The sequence below is a fragment of the Channa argus genome, chromosome 20 (assembly GCF_033026475.1).
Source record: "Channa argus isolate prfri chromosome 20, Channa argus male v1.0, whole genome shotgun sequence".
Classification (NCBI taxonomy): domain Eukaryota; kingdom Metazoa; phylum Chordata; class Actinopteri; order Anabantiformes; family Channidae; genus Channa; species Channa argus.
This window is the reverse complement of record NC_090216.1, coordinates 719,554-741,297: the sequence shown is the minus strand read 5'-3', so window position 1 is coordinate 741,297 and position 21,744 is coordinate 719,554. Positions and strand designations below refer to the sequence as shown.

The following is a 21,744-nucleotide window of genomic DNA, read 5'->3' as shown; positions in this document are numbered from 1 at the left end:
TCCGTGACTATTTACGCTCAACAACCCGTCACGTGCTACTGATCAATAACAAGTAATCAGTAACTAAATACATTTACTCAAGTACTGCAGCCTCCTGTGTATTTATATTGTGTTTTTATCCTACTACATTTGATGCTTGCTTGCCGATTGCTTTTTTAGAAAACATAAAAAGGTGAATTTAAGTGACCAACAGAAAAAATTTAATGACCAATAGTTTGGTTAAAGTTTGACTTCTGATGCATTAAAACATGACTCAAAGTATTTGATGGTTCGAGCACATTAATGAATATGATCTGAAGATTTTTTACTTTTCTTTTTAAACTCATCATGTTCAACCATCGCACTAACAGCTCTTGTCATTTTAACAATAAAACACTGATACAACCAATGAGGAAATGTCCACAACTTAACTTCCACCACAGTCACTGGAAACTGCCAAAAAACACGTGTAAATGTGTCAGTTTCCACATTATTCTGAGAAGAATAAAACAGGAATTGTAGTGACATTTATCTGACAAAGACACAAACTGGACCAACAGCTGTTTACTGGAAATCTAACACTGAATACATCCCGTCCTCACATTGTACCTGGATAAACACACAGATTTGAATGGAAACAAGTAAGTTCTGACAAAAAGTGCGAACATGTAATTCCTAATGGAACAGGTCGTCAACCAGGACACAATTACGAACCATTCGTGGCTGCTGGTAAGAAGACTGGGACCAGCTCTTTATACACTTAACTTAAAATGTTGACTGAACCAGTTGCATCAGCTGATGTAGTTTAAGATTTAAGTACATGTCTGCAAGTATCTGAGCTTTACTTAAAATGTTATATCAGTCAAAAGAGACTCAAAATTAACAGTGGGGATGTGAAATGAAGACTGACAGATGCAAAATGACAACCTTGAGCAAGGACACCTGTGGCCACAAGGAGCTGGAGACTGAACCAGTGACCCTGTGATCCTGAACCACATTTAAAATGAGTTGCATTTCTGCCTCAACAGATGAGTCGTATACTTCATACTTCCATATGTGTAAATGTTATTTGCAGGGGACAACGTTGGACTTGTGGTCTTTTGGTATAAAACTCTCACCCAGGACTGAAATCTGGACCCCTATGAGGACATATTTTCAGTTTCTTTCCAAAAACCTCACACTGCACTGGTGACTCTGACTCAGTCTTTTATTTATTTCTTGTACAGAATGACACACGACTGCTGAGTGTGTGTATTTGTATGATACTGTGTGTGCTGTTAGAAGTAGCTCTGCAGCGGTTCCCCCAGGATGTTCTCCATCTCCTGAACCACCTTCTGGACCTGCTGCTCCACCTCCTCAGATTCATCTGAAACACAAACTCAGTCAGTGTTTCTCTGGAGACAGAAGGGAAAACACTCACCTGTGCACAGACTCAACAGGTGAGTCAGTGCACTCACCTTTTTAATAGACACTTCTCTTTTTGCTTATTGTAATTTATGTCCTATTTGTATTTTGCTCTTTGTCAGACTGCAGCTTTTAGGCAAAATCACCCCCCAAAGAACGTTTCTAAAACACATTTCATCTTGTCATCATGGGTTAAAGTGTTTTAATATAACATGTACAGAAAGTGAAGGGATCTGAAAACTGTCTGCCGTTTTAATAACTAGTTCTTTCTCTCAGTCAAATTAAGCAAAAGTCACATTTACTAGTTTGACAAGAAAAACATGAAACTCACCAGGTTAAATCAAAGACCTCAAACTTTCTCAGGCCATTTGTATGTAAGGAAACATTTTATTGTAGTTTTTCTAAGACCTGCAGTTACTCTTGTTGTGTGGACATAATTGTGTTTATACAGTCACATTTATTGTGTTTACATTTTAACCTGGTTATTGTAAATGCACCTCTTCCACCAAGATTTATTACTGTCTCCTGTCCCTCTAATTCCTTTATAAATGTCATGAAGAATCAGGGTCAGGGTCAGCGTGTGCGTGTGCGTGTCCTCACCCTCCATCAGTTCAGCCAGGAAGGGGATGGTCTCTGGCAGCAGCACCATGTAATTCTCCTTCAGCTTCGCTGCCAACTCCATCAGCATCAGCAGAGCGGAGAAACGCACCTGAGGAGGAGGAGGAGGAGGAGCTTTATTAGCTGCATGTGATTTCTGTAGTTAGAGCAGATTAACAAAATATTATATCATCTGTAAGAAACTGAGATTGAACTTTTTTTGGCTCAGAAAGCTGCAGCACAAAATACAAGCTTCAACATGAGCTGGTTTAATTGAAGAGAAAATTAGAACCCCGCCCCACCAGGCATGGCCCCACCCAGCCTGCCGGTCCTGAGCCTGGACAAAACGGGAGGAAGGAAGCAGGAAGGGCCCTCCAGCGTAAAATCTCATACCAAATCAACATCCCTTGATCTTTCGGCTTGTCCGTTCAGGGTGACCCCTGTAGGGACAAGCCGATAGCTGCTGATCTTTGAGTGATGCAAATGTAACTGATAATAAATTAGCATATGATAATAAACTAAACCATATGAAACTTTGCACATAAGTTCACTTCAGTTTTTAACGTAATGAGTCATGAGTAAACCTAAGATTTCATGATTCATTTACATGAGTTTTACACCTTCATAACTAAATACCTACAAACTGTTTGTACAATATTAGCCAACAGTTTGTAGACTTTGTACTAAAAGCTCATCGCCACGAGCTGCCGGCAGAAAGCGGCCGACAGCCGTGAGCTGGTGTCCTCACCTTGGCATCAGTGTGTCTGGTTTTCAGGAGGACCTGATAGTTGAGGGTTTTCCACTGAGAGTCGTCGGCCAGAGCCACAGAGAACTGACCCACACAGGGAACCAGGTGTCGGGTGACCCTCTGCTGGTACACCTGCTCCCCACCAACAGTGTTTTCCAGCTGGACACACACAGGAGCAAAGAGTCAGACACAGGACAAAGTGAGGACAGAAGCCGAAACACAAACAGCTCATTTATATTCATTTCCACAGTGTTTTGTCTTTTCATTTTCACACATTATCAACTGTGAGAATGACAAAGGGGATTTAGGACATTTTTCTAAATGAGAACAGAAACATTTTTTTAAATTTATTATTATTTTATACCTTTGATTAAAAGAACACAGGGATGTAAACAGTACGGAAAACTGGAAAAATGAAACCCATGAGTTTTGGAAGCAAAAAAAGATAAAAACTTTCCTACAAACCAGAGTCTGCAGATTCTGTTTTTGGAGCCCTGAATTACAGCCCCGTTCCCCTTTTGGTTTTGTATTAAAGAGACAGACCCCAAATCTCATGACTGAAAATTACTAAAAGATTGTTTTTATAAATGAAAACATTCACTTTTGAAAAAAAAAAACTCTATATTTTTGTGGGTTTGGACGACTGTACAACGGGTGCAGCTGCTAGATTATTATGCTCAGTCTCCCGTTGGACAGGAAATGTCACGTTCCTGATCTGTGACATGACATGCTGGTGTCTGGTTTTCAGCTTGTTAATGATTCTCTGCTATGAGAGTTTATGAATATCACCATCTAAGGTTGTGTAAACACTGGTTTAGTAACTACACACTGCTGAAGACACACTGCAAACATAGAGAACTTCAAGGTTAGATTTAGTTTGTGTCCAAACAAACACAGTTGAACTCGTAAAAGCATCCCTCTCTCCGTCTGGAGTAGAACAGCGTTTTGCCTCTGACTTGCCGTAGATGCATTTATGGCAAAAACAGAACAAACCTGTTTTAACAGTAACTGAATAGATGCAGGCAGCAGCCGGACTGGACGCCCACCATCCAGACACAAAATCAGATCTGCGAGCTCTCACCTGGTCAACCAGTGGACCCAGCAGGGCGTCGGCTCGCTCTCTGCTCAGGAAACGCTGAGTGTCGTACAGGAAGATCTTGTGGAGACAGTCGAGGCTGTACTGAAGCAGCAGACAGGTCTTCTCCACTGCACGGTCTGAGTCAAACAGCAGCTCGACTGAGAAGAGACGAGATGTTAGAAACACGAGGAGGACATGGACATGTCCACTTACTTAGATCTATGTGAAGTAAGTGACTGTGGATTAAATTAAAACTAAATAAAAGTCTAAAATATTAAAATAAAATAAAACACACTTAAAATACTTTGATTAAAATAATGTAAAATATGTTCATGTATAATTCAAAAGAAAACTTGTATACATGTACAATTTTATATAAAATTAAAAGCACAATGAATTACAACCAAAGAAAAGTAGCACAGTAAAACATAATAAACTTAATTTAATTAGAATTAAAGCCAAATAAAACCAAAACTAAATAAAATGTGGTTAAACAAGGTTTTACAATAAGCTTTTTTAAAATTAGGTAAAATAAAAAGGTTTTACATTAAAAAAACATTTAAATAATTACGTAGAAATATGTTAAGATGAAATATACATTGAAATAAAATGTATTAAACGAATATAACAACATAAAATCTAAAACATATATTTTAAAATAAAAGATCATGAGTCACCTGTCTGGGAGCTGTTGGTCTGTCGCAGCAGCTCTGAGAACGGTTTCACCAGGTTTCCTGCGAACAGGACGAACAGCCCTTTGAGCCGCTCGGCGATGCGGTCGGACAGTCGGTAGAAGGTCAACAGACGCTCTTTACTGTGGGATTTACTCCAGTCAAAGAGCTGCAGGACACACAAGCAGCGGTGGGGGGTTATCAGTGTTTCCTGAAGCTGTTGATTCAATTCTTAAAAACGGTGCCTGGTTTGGTGACATTACCTTGAAGAAGAGCGGTCTGAACGTGACCTCGGACAGTTTCATCACCATGGTGAGCAGACAGTCGATTACACAGCCCTCGATCTCCGACGTCTTCTCCAGATCCCCCTGCAGAGAAAAAAAAACGGGGTCAGGATGCGACATATCGAGGGAGTCTGAAAACTCTGATCTGGGGCTGCAGCTGCTGGTGCACAGTGAAGCAGATGTGATGACGAGTCAGATCCAGAACTGATTCACATATCATTTCAGGGAACAGGTGGGTTCTGGTACTGAGACTAGCACATCTGACTTCTGATTGGAAGGTGACGCGAACCTGGCAGTGCTCTGCACGGAAGTCAAGGGCAGTGAGGAAGAAGGTGGTGAGTTCTGATTGGTGCACATTGATCTGGTCTCTCTCCATTTGAGCGATGTGTTCCTTCAGGATGTTCATCAGCGCCCCCAGCTGAGCCTGCAAACACAACCAGTCAGAAGTAATCAGTATTTCTGACGCCACTCAGACGATTCAGTTACATCAGAAAAACAAGTCGTCCTTTCAGAGGTAATTAGTGATGGTCACCCACGTTGCTCATGTTCCCCACAAACACTCTCACCTTCTTGTTGACCACCATGCTGCTGTAGCATTTGCTGAGGGTAGGCAGCAGGACCCTGGGGGGCAGCTTGGTGGCGAGGGTGCTCCTCAGGGAGGCCAGGCGTGCTGCAAGGTGGGTGAAGGTGGAGGAAGAGGTGGAGGTCTCGACCAGGTGTAACAGTCGACACACCTGCAGGAAGGAGGAGTGAGTCTAATTTAATTTTGTAAGACTTTGTTCATTTGTAGCTACCGGACCTGTTGCTTCACCTCATCTCCATAAGAGTTATCTGATCTCTCATGCTCTGACGGTGTTTGTGATGTGAACAGATCCCACAGGTGTGTGCTGTACCTGTGAGGTGGTGTCCTGCAGGTAGGGGCTGATGAAGTGTGGCAGCGTCTCTGTGATTCGCTGCAGGGCGGTGACGGCACTCAGTAGGTAGATCTCATTGCTCAGCAGATCCTTCCTGTCTCTGAGCGTTTGCAGCACCGCTGGCATCAGCCTGGAGAGGTAAACAATAACTAAGTACACCTACTCAAATACAACTAAGTGCTACTTTTACTTTGAGCATTTCCAAGTTTGAACCGTTTCAAATTAAAACACAGACAGTAAGGGGTGATGGGCTCTTCTTGTGTTCAGACCTGGGCAGCTGTGGGATGGCGAGAGCCTTTAGCGTGCTGACCACCTCGGCGACACAGAGCAGAGCGCTGCCTGTCACGTTCTTCTCTTCCTCTGCCGACGTGATGATCTGCACCATCTGCAACAGTACAGGAACAAACGCCTCCTGGTGGTCAGAGCCAAAACTGCGGCAGAGCAGTTTGAGGCTGTAGAGCGCCGTCTGGCGGTTGATGGCCTGCTCCTCTGCCACCGCCGTGACCTTACTGTGACCTTTACACACAATGCTCAGCAGGTCACCGGTCAGCTGCAACAGCACAGTGACCTGAGACAGAGAGAGGGAAAGAAATAATCATATTTAAATGTTAGAATTCTGTGATGAACACAATCAAGAGAAATTTGCATATTGTTCATACAAAAATATAAAGAAAAACCTTTCATGCTTTTATAGTTTATACCAATATTAAAATGCTTAATAATTTTTTGTGACCATATGGATACATTTATTTTAAAGCTGTGATGTTGTTACATAATTTCATTAAGTTTTGATATTAATACATCATATTAATAAAGCCCATTTCAAAGAACAAGGTCCGCTATAGAACATAAACAGTAAAATACAATGACGCATTTGATTATGTAAATAAAATCATGCCTTGTTATGTTAAATTATCAAAGCTTGATATGTTATTACTTTTTATGTTGTGTCATTACATTTACACTGAGGTTTAGTACATTGTGTTACAGCTACATCACACTAGGGTGTGTTATGAAAACATCTCTAAAATATAGTGATAACCAACATTCTTATGACTTAAAGATTCATTTTGTAACATAGGTTTTCTTGCATCTATCTTTAGACTTCATGTTTAGTTATGTAATCATTTTATATAGTTTTAAAATCATTTTATTTTGTACTACATTCACAATGACTGTATATTACATTACGTTAAAATTATGTTACATTAGGATTATGTCATAAAGTTATGTTATTACACAGAGTTAAGACCGATATTTTCCACCTCCCTGCTCGACCGAACTGAAGCGTGTCAGACCTGATACTGGTATGGGTACAGAACTTCCCCAACTAAAGTGTCTTGTTAAAATTCTATTATTAAAGTTAAGATATATGTTATTAATGTATTTTATTTAAATAATAATGTATTTAACGACTGTAAAAATGTTACACCGTGTATTGATTTTATAATAAAGTTTAGTTCTTTTGGCCTCCTTTGGCCTTCTTTTTGGTGGTTTGCTTACATGCCCTCATCATTTTTAATACAATATCTTTACATATTGTAAAGTGTGATTATTATAGTTATACTATGTGGGAAGACATGTTGGTGTCACCTGCTCCTCATCCCACTGCGTCCTGTGCTGCAGTTTGTTGTTCAGCAGCTCCATGGCTTTTCGCCTGATCGACGCCAGCTGGTTACCCATCAGGCCCCTCATTACCACGATGAATGTGTCCGTGGGCATCAAGGCGTTCACCTGGACGACAGAGTGCAAAGGCAAGAACTTTAGTTTGATGTTTGACTGGATCAGCAGTCGTGTTTCTCACAGTGATTCCTAAATCCTCAGAACACGGTAAGTAAGCTTGAGCCTCTATAGCTACACACTGAACCTTTCACTTCTACCATGTGATGCTACCCACTACCTCGTACTCTGTTCTGCCAACTCTAACCACTGAACTTATAGCAAACTGAACAGACCTTATCCAGAACATCGTAGGATTTATTGAGCAGAACTCTCCAGAACTTGGCGGTGGGTTTATCAGCGTTCTCCTCCACACAGTGAGCCACGCTATGGATATAACGCAGAATCTCCTCCAGCAGGCTGAAACAAATAAAACATTCATCTGCTGCTGTTTGGGCGAGAAAACAAAAAAAGTTGATTTTTATATTCAATCAAACAAAACTCACCTCTGCTGCAGCTGCTGGAGAGATTCATCCACAACATCACTGCTGTCTGCCACCTGAAACACAGTCAAACTTTTTATGTCTTTTTTTTTCTATTAAAAAAAAAAACCTCAAACGATCCAGCTGCCTCACCAACACTCCTGAGATGTCACCCACCTTTCTAATGAAGCTGGCCGAGCCGAGAAGCTGAGCCATGAACGAGACAGAGAGGAACTTAAAGTGTCGCAGCTCTTTGCTGCTGTGAGCCTCCACACTAAAGATAAGCTCCTCCACCCTTTCCTCTTCCTCCTCCTTCTTCTTGGCTCCTCGTCGGCCAGTGGCTCGCTTCACTGGAGCTGCAACAGACGAAAACATCCAAAATAAAACCGCAGAGTTATAATTTCCTGCATGATTTCTGACTGACACACGTTGTTCCACAGTGATGCTGTCAAACGTCTCACCGTCATCTTTGTCGTTTGGCAGCTGCAGCAGGAAGTTCAGGATATCGATAAGGGAGGTGAGCTGGTCGTTTACCTCAAACTGACAGCACAAAGAAATCCAGAAGTCCACGTCTCTCTCCAGAGCTGCGTCCTACAAACACACACACACACACACACACACACACGTTACTGAACTGGCTTGTTTTATATGAATTCATCTGGTGGATCCATCAAAGCTACCACTTATTGACCTTTGACAAATGTTAAAGTGGTGGAATGTAACATTGACACACTCTTTATTGTAGTATTTCTATTTTAGTTAATTTGCTCTATAGAAAAAAAAAGTACCTCAAATGTGTACAGCAGCTGAGTAAATGTATTTGGTTACACTGCCCCACTGGTAGAAAGCACCATGCTGCACTGACTGAAAAAGAAATGAAAACTGTGGATAAAACCTAAATCAGTCACCTTCTCGCTCATGGAGCCGGCGCTCTGTTTGGTGTGCAGCTTGAACAGGAGGAGCATTAGGACCCAGAGGAAGCGACCGGGACCCAGCGTGGTCACTAGCTGGGTGAGGATGGGCAGCCGCCTGTGATCGGGCACGTGAGGGAGCGCATCTGCAAACACGTGCACGATCCTTGTCACCACAGCACCCAAGCGAGCCAAAGAGCTGCTGTCAGAGAGCTGCTGCGCCTAAAGACAAGGAAGAATATTAAGGTTACATGTCGGCATCAAGAGCTGAGGTTGAGGGGAAGTGATGGAGCAGTTAAAGCTCCTCCCACCTTTATCAGAGCAGGTATGACCATCTGAACCGTCTTGTCAATCACCCTGAAGCTGTAGGCATCGTCCAGACGCAGGATGTTGGCTCCCATGAAGGTGAAGATGGGCATGATGTTGTGCAGGACTTTCTCCTGCAGAAAGGACATGATGGTTGTGCATGTTGATCCCAAACAGTTTTAGGGACAACCCACTGAGCAGGTCCCCACAGAACTCTAAGTGGTGCAGACGGGCCGACACTCAGTATGCATTTATGTATTACTGCTCACAATCTTTTGTTATATCCAATAAACCTTTTTTTTTTTTAAATTTACCTCTGAGCAGTAACACGTGACTGGCTCAGTGTTTGACCATTCAGCGTACAAACATCCTCTGAACTCCATGGATCAGGGACTTGGAGTCAGCATTTGTAATCGCTGTTTTACAAACCACAGTGTTAGTGGTTTGACTTCCATTTCCTCCTGGCTGTGTGTCCTTGGGCAAGACACTGAACTCCAATTTGCTTTTTGTGTGTGCTACTAACTTGTAACTAACCTTGATGGAAGCATCTAAATGACTGAATGTATTTGTAACGCACCATTTCATTTCTCTCCAGTATAAACAATTCCACCCAATGTTAAATTGACTGTTTCCTGGTTGATACCTTCTGCACTCGGTCAATAGAAATTAAAAACAAAATAGAAAAATGGCTCACGGGGAAGATGGTGGCGACAGTGGCAAGCAGCAGCAGCGCGTGGTGGTGAGTCTGAGGCACGTCAGACGTTCTGATGCACTGAACCACCAGCTCCACGCTGAACTTATCTTCATCCAGCACATCTGCAAAAAAAACACAACATCAGGCTGGAAGCAGCAGCTGGCACAGTGGCTACACATTACAATACACAACATCGACTCCTCCCCCCCAGGCGAATACCTGCAGCCACAGGTGCTCCATCAGGGGCCAGCTTGTGGCAGACGTTGAGCAGGCAGCTGAGCAGCAGCTGTTTGCTGTACTCCATGTTGGTTTGATCTCCTGATCCCGGCTCCAGGCTCCTGATGACATGAAAAAACAACCAGCTGCTCAGACAGGAGTCTCTTATGTGGAGGGGGTCATTTTACGTTGAACGTGTGACTGTACCTGGCGAGCAAAGAAAACAAGGCCGGCACCAACATCTGGGCTCTCTTCAGCTTCTTCTTGTGCTGCAGCAGCTCCAAAATCAGAGTGACTCTCTGCCACGGCACAGCACCCACCTCAGGACCAACATCACCACCCTCCTGAGGTTTCCTAACCGAGGAGAAAGACTTCAGAGCCCTTGTCTTTCTTTGGTACCTACATTTTTCTATGAACAACGGCGTAAAAGCTGCAAATCCTTACATTCTGGAGCTCTACCAGCTCAGTAGTACAATAATAATAAATGAACAAGCATGACAGATCGGATTTTATACAAATGTTGTTGCATCATCAGAAATAACAAAAATCAATTTGCCTTTAAGCCTCAGCTCTGACTGTACCAAACAAGAAAACACTGGAAGCTGTATCTACCTGGACGACATTCTGCTCCTGCGGCTCTGCTGCACCGACACACTGACTTTGGGTTTTTCAGGTGGAGAGAGCTCATTGGCAACCAGCAGACCGTCAACTGCAATCTGGTGAAAAGAAGACATAACGATTATTGTGTGTGCCATTTACCTTTGACTTCATGAATGTGCAGTAGTTGTTTCTGGGATGTGGGTTTTAGCTACGTTCACATTACACTCTCTGCTCTCTCACCGCTTTGAAGACGCCGCTGATGGTGTTTGCGACCAGCGGACTCCTGCTTTCCACCAGCAGGTCAAACATCACCGACAGCAACTTCTGCTGCACCTTCTCGTCTCCGATGGCTGAGAAGAACGGCTTTGTGATCTGAAGAGAGGATAGAGAGACACATCAGTGACAAAGAAACTAATGTAAACTAATAATCGCAAATTATTGCTCACATTTTTTCTCCAATTAAACCTACAAACTACAGTGGTTTTCAACCCTGGTCACATGCTTTTAACTTTTAAACCAGGGATGAACTCAAACCTGGTTTGACCCCAAATTTTCTCTCGTTTACCTACAGTTTATCCCTGTTCCCTGGTTTTAAACCTGGTGTTTCCATAGTTTTAACCACAGTTAAACCCTTTTAACACTGGGTTTAATCTTTAACCTTGATTTCAAGTCCTTAAATGCTGCTTTTACACTAAGTTGACCTCTAGTTTTAAACCTGGCTTCAGGTTATTTCCTTTAAGAAGAGTGATCTTTAATCGATCATTTTAGCCCTGACTCAACTACCTGTCAATCGTTATTTAACCCTGGTTCCACCTTATCCTGACCTGTTCCAGAGCGATGATCTGGCAGCTGGGGATGTCCGGGTGTGACTGGGTCGAGGTCCTCAGCGCTCTGATGAACAGATCCAGACAGTTCTGGTCTTGGGCCAGCAGAGGGGCAGACGCCTCATTGTACTTCCCCAGGACGAGTTGAATCAACTGGGCCTCAGACTGTAGCAGAGTGGGGGTGTCTGGGCCACTCTGCTCCAGGAGCCGATCCAAAACAGGAAGCAGTGCAGATAGGATTGACTGGGGGGGTGAGGTGGAGGAGAGGAGAGGATCAGTCACAGCAGAAAACAACTATTTGTATTGTTTACTAAAAACCTGAATTGTATCAAGTGAAAATTCTCAGGTTCTGAATGTTTTTGGGAGGATTTTCTGTTGTGTTCCTGCCCTCACCTGTCCATTGACGTGGGTCAGCGCCCTCAGTAAGGTGGCAGCAGTGTATGACGGGCAGCAGGGAGTCTGAACGCTCTGCAACAGCTGCTGCAATGATGCCTGCTGCTTCTTCTGCTGCTGCTTCACTTTAGCAGACATACACTCCTCATGTAGAACACCCAAAGCCTGAAGGGTTCACACATTCAGAACACACACACACACACTCAAGAGTCAAACCAGAAGACTGAGCTCTTTCTAGAGGATTCATTAGAAATAATGTTTATTTTCTGGTTACATCTTTAAAACTATGATGCTCGTTATTTTTGTTAATTAGTTTTTTAAGAAAATAACTGCTGTCAAAAGGGACTAAAAAGGTCTCACCACACTTAAGTAAGAAGGGTCGGCAATGATTTCCTCTGACGTCTTTAGAAGCTTCTCTGTGATTGGCTGAAAGGGAGAGCTGTCCGCTCCTGATAGGCTCTGCAAAGCTCCAAGTGCCGCCCTGCGGACCTCACGAACCGGAGAGCTGAGACAACACAACAAGGACGGGACCACTACCACAAAGACACAATAAACACAGAGGGACCAAATTCACATCATGTCCCACCACGTACACTCCAGAACAGTTTCGAAACCAATGACACCAAATTATTTTTCTCACCAGGCGAGTTGGCAGCAGCCAGCTCCTTTAGCGTGGCTGCAGACTGGATGCTCAGAAGAGATCTACCCATGTACAGGGCGTGGGTCTGCAGGATGGCCCCGACCTTCACATCCAGCTGGTCTCCATGGTTACTGCTGTACTGCCACAGCACACACAGAAACCGGAAGAGCATCACTGGCTCACGGAGGTGGACCTGCAAGGGACAAAGTCTTACTGTGAGTATTCTTAAAAAACAGTTTAACATTGTGTGAAACCACTTCCTACATCTCTTATGTCGGCAGGAAGTGACCTCATACCTGGACAAGGAGTTTCATTAAGTCCCTGAAGCTGCTGGCTGTCTGTCCATCTCCGGCACCACTGATGGTGACACTAAACAGGCGGCAGATCAGTCCAAGGTAACAGCAGGTGCTGGTGTCCAGCTTCTCAGGGTTCCACCACACCTCACCTGACAGGCAGGAAGGTAAAATTTAGTTCTACTCACAGGTGAACTTGCACATGTGATGTGTTCTTTTTCTTCCTATTTATACCTTTAAAGGAGGCGTCATGACAGCGGAGAGAAGAGATAAAGTCTCTCAACAGAGATATCAAAACGAAGCTGAACTCTCTGTCCAGACGTTCACCTGGCTGCTGCTCACACCTGCTCAGGTACAGAGTAAGGGCTTCAGAGAAGGAGGAGGGGATGCCGACAGGACACTCTGCTTCCTGCAAGATGAGAGATGCAGCACAGTGGTCAACTTGCCCGTCCCAACTTTTCTGAAACATGCTGCATCAATTTGAGAATGACCAAAGTTTATAAACTGACCTGAGTGTCATCATGCCTGGTGACCTCCAACAGGGGGGGCTCTAGCAGGGTGTAGACCCTCTGAGCAGTGAGGAGGTGCTGGGTCTCACTCAGCTCACCCAGGCTGAGCAGCAGAGTCCGGGTCAGCACCAGGAAGGATGTCCGCTCTCTGAGGCCAGAACCACGCTGCTGCTCCACTGACACTGCCAGCTTTTCCAACTGAGGAGCAAACATACAGCTGAAGATACTGTCTACCGATATTCTCCTGTTTTCTGAAAGCCTGTTAAAAACCTGATGCAAGAACTGATGTTTTCAGCAGATTTTTAAGCCTGATACAAAAACTCACTGCATCCCGTTTGGAGAAGTGCTCCATGTTTGCCAGGTTCTTGGTCAATGTGGAGACCAGACGCTCGTTGGCCAGACCGACAAAGTCAGATTCAGAGCTTCTCTTCATCATGTCGTTGAGCTCTGTGTAGACAGATTGTTTAGAGTTCAAGTAATCATGTTAAAAATAAATCACAAGGAGCTCATTGTAGAAAAGTTTGTATATGGAAATACTGAAGGAAGCAGGTGAAAACTCAAACTACACTTTACTTGCATAATTGGTTATGAACATGCTTTATAATAACATTCAAATACGCTCAAATTAAAAATGGGTAATGATAATTTTTTCCCTATCAAGTTAACCAGCTCAGTCTGTTACCTTGAGCCCAGTTGTGGGTGAGGGGGTGCTGGGAGAGGATGGAGGATTGGGCAACACAAGAGGTGAGACAGAGCTGGGCCGAGTTTGGCCCAGCAGCGGTGGTGATCACCAGGAAGGGCAGCAGCCTCCAGCCCACCCTCTGCACCAGCTCTGCATCCCACTTTCCCAGCCGGGGGTTGGACAGTAAACGAACAGTCTCCTTCAGCACAGGCAACCTAAAGCAAATACCACAAGAGCTCAGGTTCACCATTATTCCAATTATGGAAAGTATTCAAGTGCATTTACTCAAGTACAATATTCATGTACAACTATGAGGTGCGTTCAGAACCGAGTGTCACTGGTTTGTCACCTGTACGTTTGATTTTAAATTTGTGTGTACTTCACTGACCAGTGCTCAGACACTGAAAGATCTACTCTGTGCAGCAGGGACAGTAAACATGACACGGTGTCCTCGGGGTCCAAAATGTCAAACACCACCTGGAACAAAAGAAAAGCAAATTCTCACCCATCAAATGCCATTTTATTTATGCAGATCCAGGTGGCTTTTTGGTGAACTAAGTTTTACATTTATATTTACACATATAAAAAAGTGCTTATTTTTCAGCAGGTACGTTTTCAAGTGGTCATTAATAAATTAACTTGGTGTTTGTTACATTAATCCACTCCACCTTCCCACTGACTTCACTTACCTCCATCAACGTGAGAGTTGCGGCCACAACTTGGGGCACGTCATCACGCAGACAGTCTGTGACAGCGTCTTTCAGGAAGGCTTCGTCCAAACTCTGCTGCTGGAAACATGTACGTGCCCCACACAGTCAGTTTGTTCTCACAGTGGAAAAGTTCCAGGTTTCCAAAGCTAAGTAACAGACTCACTATCAGCATAAAACCCCGCTGCCATTGTTCAAATGTCAAACTATATAATGAACTAAAACTTCATCAGAACCTAAATGCTGCTGCTTTTGTTTTTCGTGAGGAAAAGGAGGGACGATGCACTCAATTTGTACCTGTCCAGAGGTGATAATGCCCATCAGGTGCTTCACAGCCGAGACTCGGACTAAAGGCTGTGGGTGTTTCAGACTGAGGAGCAGGGATGTATCTGAGTCACCCAAGATCTACAAAAACACAAAATAAGTCAGACGAGTCTGAACTGATTTAATATAATCACAATCAGCATTCAGACAACAGAGGAGCAAAATGTGAAATCCAGCAGAGACAAACAGATTTTAATTTTCTTTTTTAGTCGCTCGGTTTTTGTCATGGACAAGCTCATCACTTTGCTTTATGAAGTGTAATTTAGTTTACTGTACCTGATATTTCCCGCTGCTCATGGACAAAGAGAGGAACTGGTGGAAAAGATGCTTCTGCTCGGTGCTGCTGATGTCGGTGACATGACCTGAGAGGACGCTGTCCAAAGCTCCACAGTATCTGATGGAGAAAAAACAACAACAAAAAAAAAAGCTGTTAACGTGTACCTGAAATCTAATCTTTGGGGGTTTTTACAGGTTAAAATTAACTTTGGCCTTTGCAGGATCATAAATCAATTAAAGGTGGAACATAATTTATACACAACTCTGTCCTTAATTTTAATTTTGTTACTACAGTCAGACTCACTTGGACTCGAACAGTCGGACCAGAGGCAGCAGATGCTGATCCAGAGCTGACATACTTTCAGCAGAGAGCTCAGTCTGACTCAAATACTCGTCCAGAAGCAAACTGCAGAAGACACACAACAACACTAGAACACAGTACAGCTTCTATTTAGAAATACATAGAACTACGACTTGTGCAGTAATGGAAATGGTTGAGGATAAAACAGAGGCAGTTAAAATGATACATTTTCTACAGGTATTTTCATTGATCTACAGAGGTTTTTGTCACAATTGATGGCAGTAAATTAGTGAGAAAGTTGGAAAATAATGGAATAAAGGCACTGCTCGTTTTTGGTTAAAAGGTTGTCTAATATTTTCTAAATAATGTGTGAAAATGAGACAGTATGAGGATTTAAGGACACTTGTGGGTTATTTTTACTTTATACATAATAATGATATTTGTAAGCTTACAGATCTATTAAAATTTTGGCAGATGATACCAATTCATAAACAAACACCTTTTTGTTTGCTGCAGAGAAGGACCTTATGGTTTTAAAATGTTGGTTTAACTGTCCCTCAATATATAGAAAACCAAATGTATGGTTTTCCAAAATAAAACAAATAGAGACATTAACATGGAGACAACATATTGATTATGTAAAAAAAAAAAAAAATCCAAATTAATAGCAATTCTATATGGATATGGATTCTATAAAGGAAAAACTAAATTACAGATGCTTATGTAGGATCTTTACTTGACTTATTCTTACATATATAAATTGCATTGTATAGAATTGTGGGGTTCAACTTTTAATTGAATATTTGTGCTACAAAAACAATCTATTCGTCTCATGAATAAGACTTGTTATTAAGATCATACAAAGCCATCCTACATGAAGTCACATATTTTAAAATACAGTGATTTGGTTTATTTTAAAATAATGCAAATAATGTACAGGCCAAAAACAAAGTCATTGCCAGATACAAGGCTCTGTGTGGGAGGGAAAATATGGTTTAAGAAATGTTTGCAAGTTTACTGTCCCAGAAGCTAAAGGGTTTAAAGAAGATGTATTTCTGTTATTGGGGTTCGTTTTTGGAATGATGCTGACTTTAATTTACGAATGTAACTCATTGTTGATTTTTAAGCAAATGTCTGTTAAGGCCTTTTTTTGAAAGTTTTAAATTGAGTATTTCTTTATAAATAAAATTAGCTTATTTTAGGATATAAATATAAGCATTATTTTTCAGCCTATATCTTTTCATCCTCACAAATATATATTAACTGTTTTTTCCCCTTTTCTTTTGTCTTATCTAGAATGTGTATATTTATTCTTATTGTAAAAATCAGTGTGTTTTTCTATGGCGTGTGATAATAAATCTACTAAAAATGGACACAGTTGACTTTGTGAATGTGTGACCCTATAGGACAAGTTCTCTGTATATTTGTCCAGTTTCTCTATATTCAAACTATATTATATCAAACTATTATATTTCTGCAGGTGTTACATGAATCCCTTTCTTAAATGAAGCTGTACACTTAGAATTGGTGTGGATGGAGGAGGAGGAGGTGAGTTTACCAAGCAACGGTGTGGTCCAGGCCTTTGGTCAAAGGAACTGACTGCAGAAGGGACTTCAACACAGGCAGCTGATCTGTGTCACTTTCACCTGTGTTACACAACAACGATAAACTTCAGCTCTTTCAATAACCATTATACAGTTTGTGTATGCAAAGAAACCCTTTACACTCATTGTAGAACGATCCAAGGTCTTTGATACTCTTGATACTTTTAAATAGGTTCCAGTTCTCACCTGAAGGGCAGGTGAACACGGCATGAATCAGGTGAGGAAGTAGGTAACGCAGCAGAGGACTGACATCATGGACAGCTGCCATGAGCTGAAGTGTGGAGACCAACGACGGCATCGAGCACAGACGACTGAAAGCTCTAAACAGACGAACAAAGAGTCAGGAGCAGGAGGTCATGCTTGGAATTAAAGGCATATTTCCGTATTTTGTTAAAGTCTTCCTCTCTTTATCTGAGGGTCAAATGCTCATGTATGTAAGTATCTGTCTAATATCTATTAAATCAGCAGTAAGTTTGACAAACCTCGAAATGCCACTATAATTTCTGAATTACAGAATGCGATAGAAGGTTCTTTTTCTCTTAATGAGACTAAAATATTCAGGTCGTACCTGGGCCCTGCAGCTCCCTCTTTTTGGTTCTGCAGCAGCACAATCAGAGAACCCAGACCCTCTTTGGCCAAAACGGGCTCTTTGACCAGAGACTTGCTGATGTGCACAGCAAGGCTGTCGACCAGACTCTGCTCCATCACCACCTTCACCGACAGCTGGCAGACAATCATGTAGGTGGCGGCTTTATAGTCCATCAGAGACGACTTCAGACCCTAGAGCAGATTGGGACAGGCCTAAATATCTTGATACACAGATAATCTCACAGCAGAAACCTAAAACATCAGAGTAGTTCTGTTTCTCTCCACTGAAATCCGTAGTCTTGATTATATTTAAAATGCCTTCAGATAAGTTTGTTGTGAATTGGTGCTATTTAAATAAAGTTGGATTAAATAAAAGAATTTGGAATAAAAGTTGACACAACACGGACTCTACAAAGAAAACTACGAATTTTGGAAAAAAAAATCCTAGGAGACAACTAGAAAATTCTCAGACCTTCGCCAGTTAGGTGTTTTTAAGTAATTTGCGATCATTATACCTGAAGTCATTATTGCCGTTAACGTAACAATGTTTGAACAGCTTATTGCAGGTCACTTTTTTAATAACTGTCAGTAAAACTGGTAGACTTTCCCAACTCTGAACCCTTCAAGATATTCTGTAGAAAATATAAATGATCACCTTTGAGAAGTTGACATTTTGGCATTTGTTTATATATTATATATTTTCATCATTACACTTCAGCTAGTCCACCATGTGGCGATACATCAACAAAACATAATTTCTATGGTTCACACTGGGACCCAGGCGTATCTGAAGATCTATATTTACCCTCTGGACGTATGGCAACAGTTTGGAAATTATAGCTTCCGACACTTTGTCCACAGCGTCCAGCGCAGGTACAATGGTGGATGCATAGAAGGAGAAGATCACTCGGAGCTGGGAGCAACTTTCAGAGTGTTCAGAATATGCCTGAGAAGAAAATGATTGAAACAGTTAGACATGTACATTTCTTTCCATGCAGACTATCAGCTACCCAGCCCCAGCACACACTCACAAACAGCTGATGTTGCACTTCTAATTGCTGACTGTGTTTATATGCATTTAGTTGACCAGGGTACTCAGAAAAATCTGCTTTCTCAGACTGTGGGTGGACTTTGATTTAAAAACAAGGTGGCATCGCCCTGTTACTGATCTCTACCTCACTCAGCCTTTCAATGCCCTGTCTGCAAACTTTTCCTATACACATGCAGTGCTGGATAAAGTTAATTAGAAACCTGGTAACACGTATAGATGGCAGAAAAATTTGCATTCTAAGGAAGAAATAGACCTGGGGAAATAAGTTTTACATATCCCTTAGCCCAATTTCCGAAACCAGCTTTTTAAGAGAAAGACAACTGTAAGCGGGTTACTTAATTCCACATCTGCTGATTGACAACAATTTCTACTCAGCAAATAAGACTAGGGCTGCTGTTAGAGCTTAGACGCGGGGGAGTCTACCTGGATGGACTTTGTGACCAGGGTGCAAATGAAGTCCATGAAGCTCAAGTCTGTGTAGCAGTGAGTGATCAGAGCTCCTCTGGACAATGGGACACCTGGTTTCTAAAGAAAAATTACAAAAAAATAAACGTAAATAGTGTGAACCTGCAACAGGACTAAAGACTGAGGATATCAGGATCAAACCTGCAGGCAGTGCAGCCAGTTCCAGCGGTTGTTGGCATCTTTGATCCTGAGGAGCTGCAGGACTCTGACAAATACGTTGGTGTCATGGTACGGCAGAGCACAGGCCAACAGGCTGTCGGTGTTATACAACTGGATGTGGAAACTGCAACACAACACCACACTTCTAAAACTGAGGGATTTAAAGCCTAAACTTGAAACCTAAGTTCTGCACCATTACTGAAAACTGTACTTTTTAAACTGAACTTACAGAAATATTAACATGTTTTTCAACAAAAACCTTTTCCTGTAAAGAGTTACAGGAATAGTTACTGTCCGTGTATATCTGCAGATAACCTGAACATTATGAAACACTGGTTTTATCTGATATAAAGGAACTACAATGAATCGAATCAAAACCAGGTCTGTACTCTGAGAATCAAAATCAAATCAGAAAATCAATGTCAATATCCAGCCCGAGTTAAATTATATTAAAGATCTAGTCAAAGAAACTTATTTGTTATCATGATTGCTCGTGTAAAAGCTGATTTATAGTTAAATTTTGGTAAAAATATTTGTCATTTGATTCCAAAGGATTTTGACAGCAAGAAAATTTGCATTTGCCTCAAGATGTATCAGCTAGAATAGATTCTGGTGACACCAGCAGCACAGATTTGTGATGCTAGTTTACTATTAGGTGTTGTGTAGCATACCGGTGGACCAGCCACTCGATGCACTTATGAGCCGGTTTCAGGAGGAAGTATGGGCAGAGGCGCGTGAGAAAAAGCGAGATGCCAGTGTTCAGCTTCTCATTGACCTCTTTGGACTGGACGCTGCGCTCGAGAGTCAGCGAGGCCCGGCTAAACAGTGTGTCCTGGAACTCCAGAAATGCCGGCTCAATTCCAAGCAGTTCCTCCAGCCCTGTGCAGCCTGGAGGGCAAAGGACAGATGACAGATTTATGACAGGTAGTTGGGGAGTAAACCTGAAGCACAGAGATCAGTAATGGTGGTTGTTTTGTACCCTGCAGGACTCACCAAGGGCATAGAAGGTGCTTCTGTCCATGGATGCAGCATCTTTGGGATCAAAGAGGAGGGAGGCAACCTCTTTGCGTGACAGCAGGTTGGGGTCGCTCTGAGGCAGCGCAAGCCTTTTCAGCTGGTGAGCCAATGATGTCATGATGACTGTTTCTTAATCTGTCAACAGAAGAAAGGGAAAATCCACAGACATCAGTAGAAGAAATTTACAATGTGGACCTATTCAATTTTTTTATATACAATAAGACTTCATTCACATATTTCAGAGACAAAAAAAAAAAAAACACAGAATCAATGAAATTGAACAGCTGCACAGTAACATCTGTATCAACATGTCTCTGTAAAGTCTCGGCCTAGGAACAAAAAACCGAGCACTTAATGAAATCAGTTTACAATTTGGGATCCAATCTTTGAACCATAAATCTCTCTTGGCCTAAATGTGCAGATAAATAAACAACATCAAACCAAACTTCTTCAATTTAAACTAACAAGATTCACCTGAAATCTTAGTACCAGTGGAAAAGGAGGTGAATAACTGGATTTCATGAGGCCACTTTAACTTAAAGTAAGGCTTTTAAATGAACGTGTACAGAACTCTTGGTAGGTGTGGACACTGGAATATTAACTTTTGTTGCAGGTACCGCTATAATAACAACACAGTAGAAAGCGGAGAAATAATTAAGAAACTTGTTGCTAGAGTATATATCTGCCAAATAATCTGTCTGTGAATTATTTTTCTTCTCTTATTTAATTGCAGGGTAAAATTAACAAACACAGTTAACGTTAGTTCTCTCCTATAAATTCAGGTTACATTTCAATACAATAATGAAAGTCAAAGAAGTACTTAGTTAAACTGAGTTTACACGAACAACTGGTTAAGTTTACATCGCAGTTGAAGTCGAAAGGCGTTAATGTTGCACTGACACTAAACCGATGTTAGCTCGTGTTAGCTGCGCTAAGTTTCCGACTTCGCTCTTCTCATTTGTCTACACAAATATAAATGTGTCACTCCCAACGATAAACAAACATAAACACATCGACAATATATGATAATATTCATAAATTAACTAACAGCATAAAAACATGAGCCAACTCAAACCTGTTCTATGTATCTTCAGTAACACATGGGTGCACGTTGTTGATACTGAGGTCACCGCAGTCTGGATGATTCTTCATCCGGTTCATGAGGTCTCACGCCCACATACTTCCGTTTTCGTCTCCACCAACGCACTTTTACTTTGTCGGAAACAGTTGTATACCATAACTACTCTAAAAACCTGATTCCTTACCATTTACTGTGAAAAATGCTGGAATGACATTGAATTGAAATAACATGACTGTGTCAGTAGTAATTGATTTAAATCGGGCATTTAAGGAACGCTCCTCGGAGCA

General features: G+C 41.9%; 1 protein-coding gene and 1 long non-coding RNA gene across 3 annotated transcripts; one reads left to right on the top strand and one right to left on the bottom strand.

Annotated features, from left to right (window-relative positions):
• Nucleotides 1-1,172: 1,172 nt before the first annotated feature.
• On the bottom strand, nt 1,173-21,569 carry heatr1 (HEAT repeat containing 1). 2 transcript variants are annotated; one of them, XM_067488724.1, is made up of 45 exons: nt 21,452-21,569; nt 20,353-20,511; nt 20,031-20,247; nt 19,342-19,483; nt 19,159-19,260; nt 18,490-18,630; nt 17,665-17,876; nt 17,283-17,416; nt 17,051-17,138; nt 15,496-15,597; nt 15,192-15,309; nt 14,889-14,996; nt 14,574-14,672; nt 14,273-14,361; nt 13,885-14,099; nt 13,528-13,649; nt 13,203-13,400; nt 12,928-13,102; nt 12,697-12,845; nt 12,401-12,593; nt 12,121-12,293; nt 11,761-11,925; nt 11,368-11,610; nt 10,784-10,915; nt 10,556-10,659; nt 10,151-10,297; nt 9,947-10,065; nt 9,728-9,849; nt 9,039-9,167; nt 8,725-8,949; nt 8,278-8,407; nt 7,994-8,172; nt 7,841-7,893; nt 7,631-7,754; nt 7,269-7,409; nt 5,945-6,243; nt 5,655-5,805; nt 5,328-5,495; nt 5,051-5,185; nt 4,741-4,845; nt 4,484-4,646; nt 3,810-3,964; nt 2,729-2,887; nt 1,984-2,092; nt 1,173-1,345 (listed from the first exon to the last, which is right to left on the bottom strand). In XM_067488724.1, exons 2-45 carry the CDS (start codon nt 20,492-20,494, stop codon nt 1,257-1,259), a joined length of 6,465 nt encoding a protein of 2,154 aa, XP_067344825.1. In that variant the 5' UTR covers nt 20,495-20,511; nt 21,452-21,569; the 3' UTR covers nt 1,173-1,256. The 2 variants fall into 2 exon arrangements, with proteins under 2 accessions (XP_067344825.1, XP_067344826.1); XM_067488725.1 differs by having other exon boundaries at nt 14,574-14,669.
• On the top strand, nt 1,283-2,183 carry LOC137105920 (uncharacterized). Its single transcript, XR_010911872.1, has 2 exons — nt 1,283-1,418; nt 1,943-2,183. It is a non-coding gene; the product is annotated as an uncharacterized lncRNA (long non-coding RNA).
• Nucleotides 21,570-21,744: the final 175 nt, after the last annotated feature.

What these genes read in the sequence shown, in the direction of transcription:
- heatr1 (XM_067488724.1), bottom strand. Translation starts at nt 20,494, where the DNA reads ATGACATCATTGGCTCACCAGCTGAAAAGGCTTGCGCTGCCTCAGAGC. An exon ending in CACCCACAACTGGGCTCAAG is followed by an intron (nt 13,650 to 13,884) that starts GTAACAGACTGA and finishes CTGTCTACACAG; the next exon opens with AGCTCAACGACATGATGAAG. An exon ending in ACTTCTCCAAACGGGATGCA is followed by an intron (nt 13,401 to 13,527) that starts GTGAGTTTTTGT and finishes TTTGCTCCTCAG; the next exon opens with TTGGAAAAGCTGGCAGTGTC.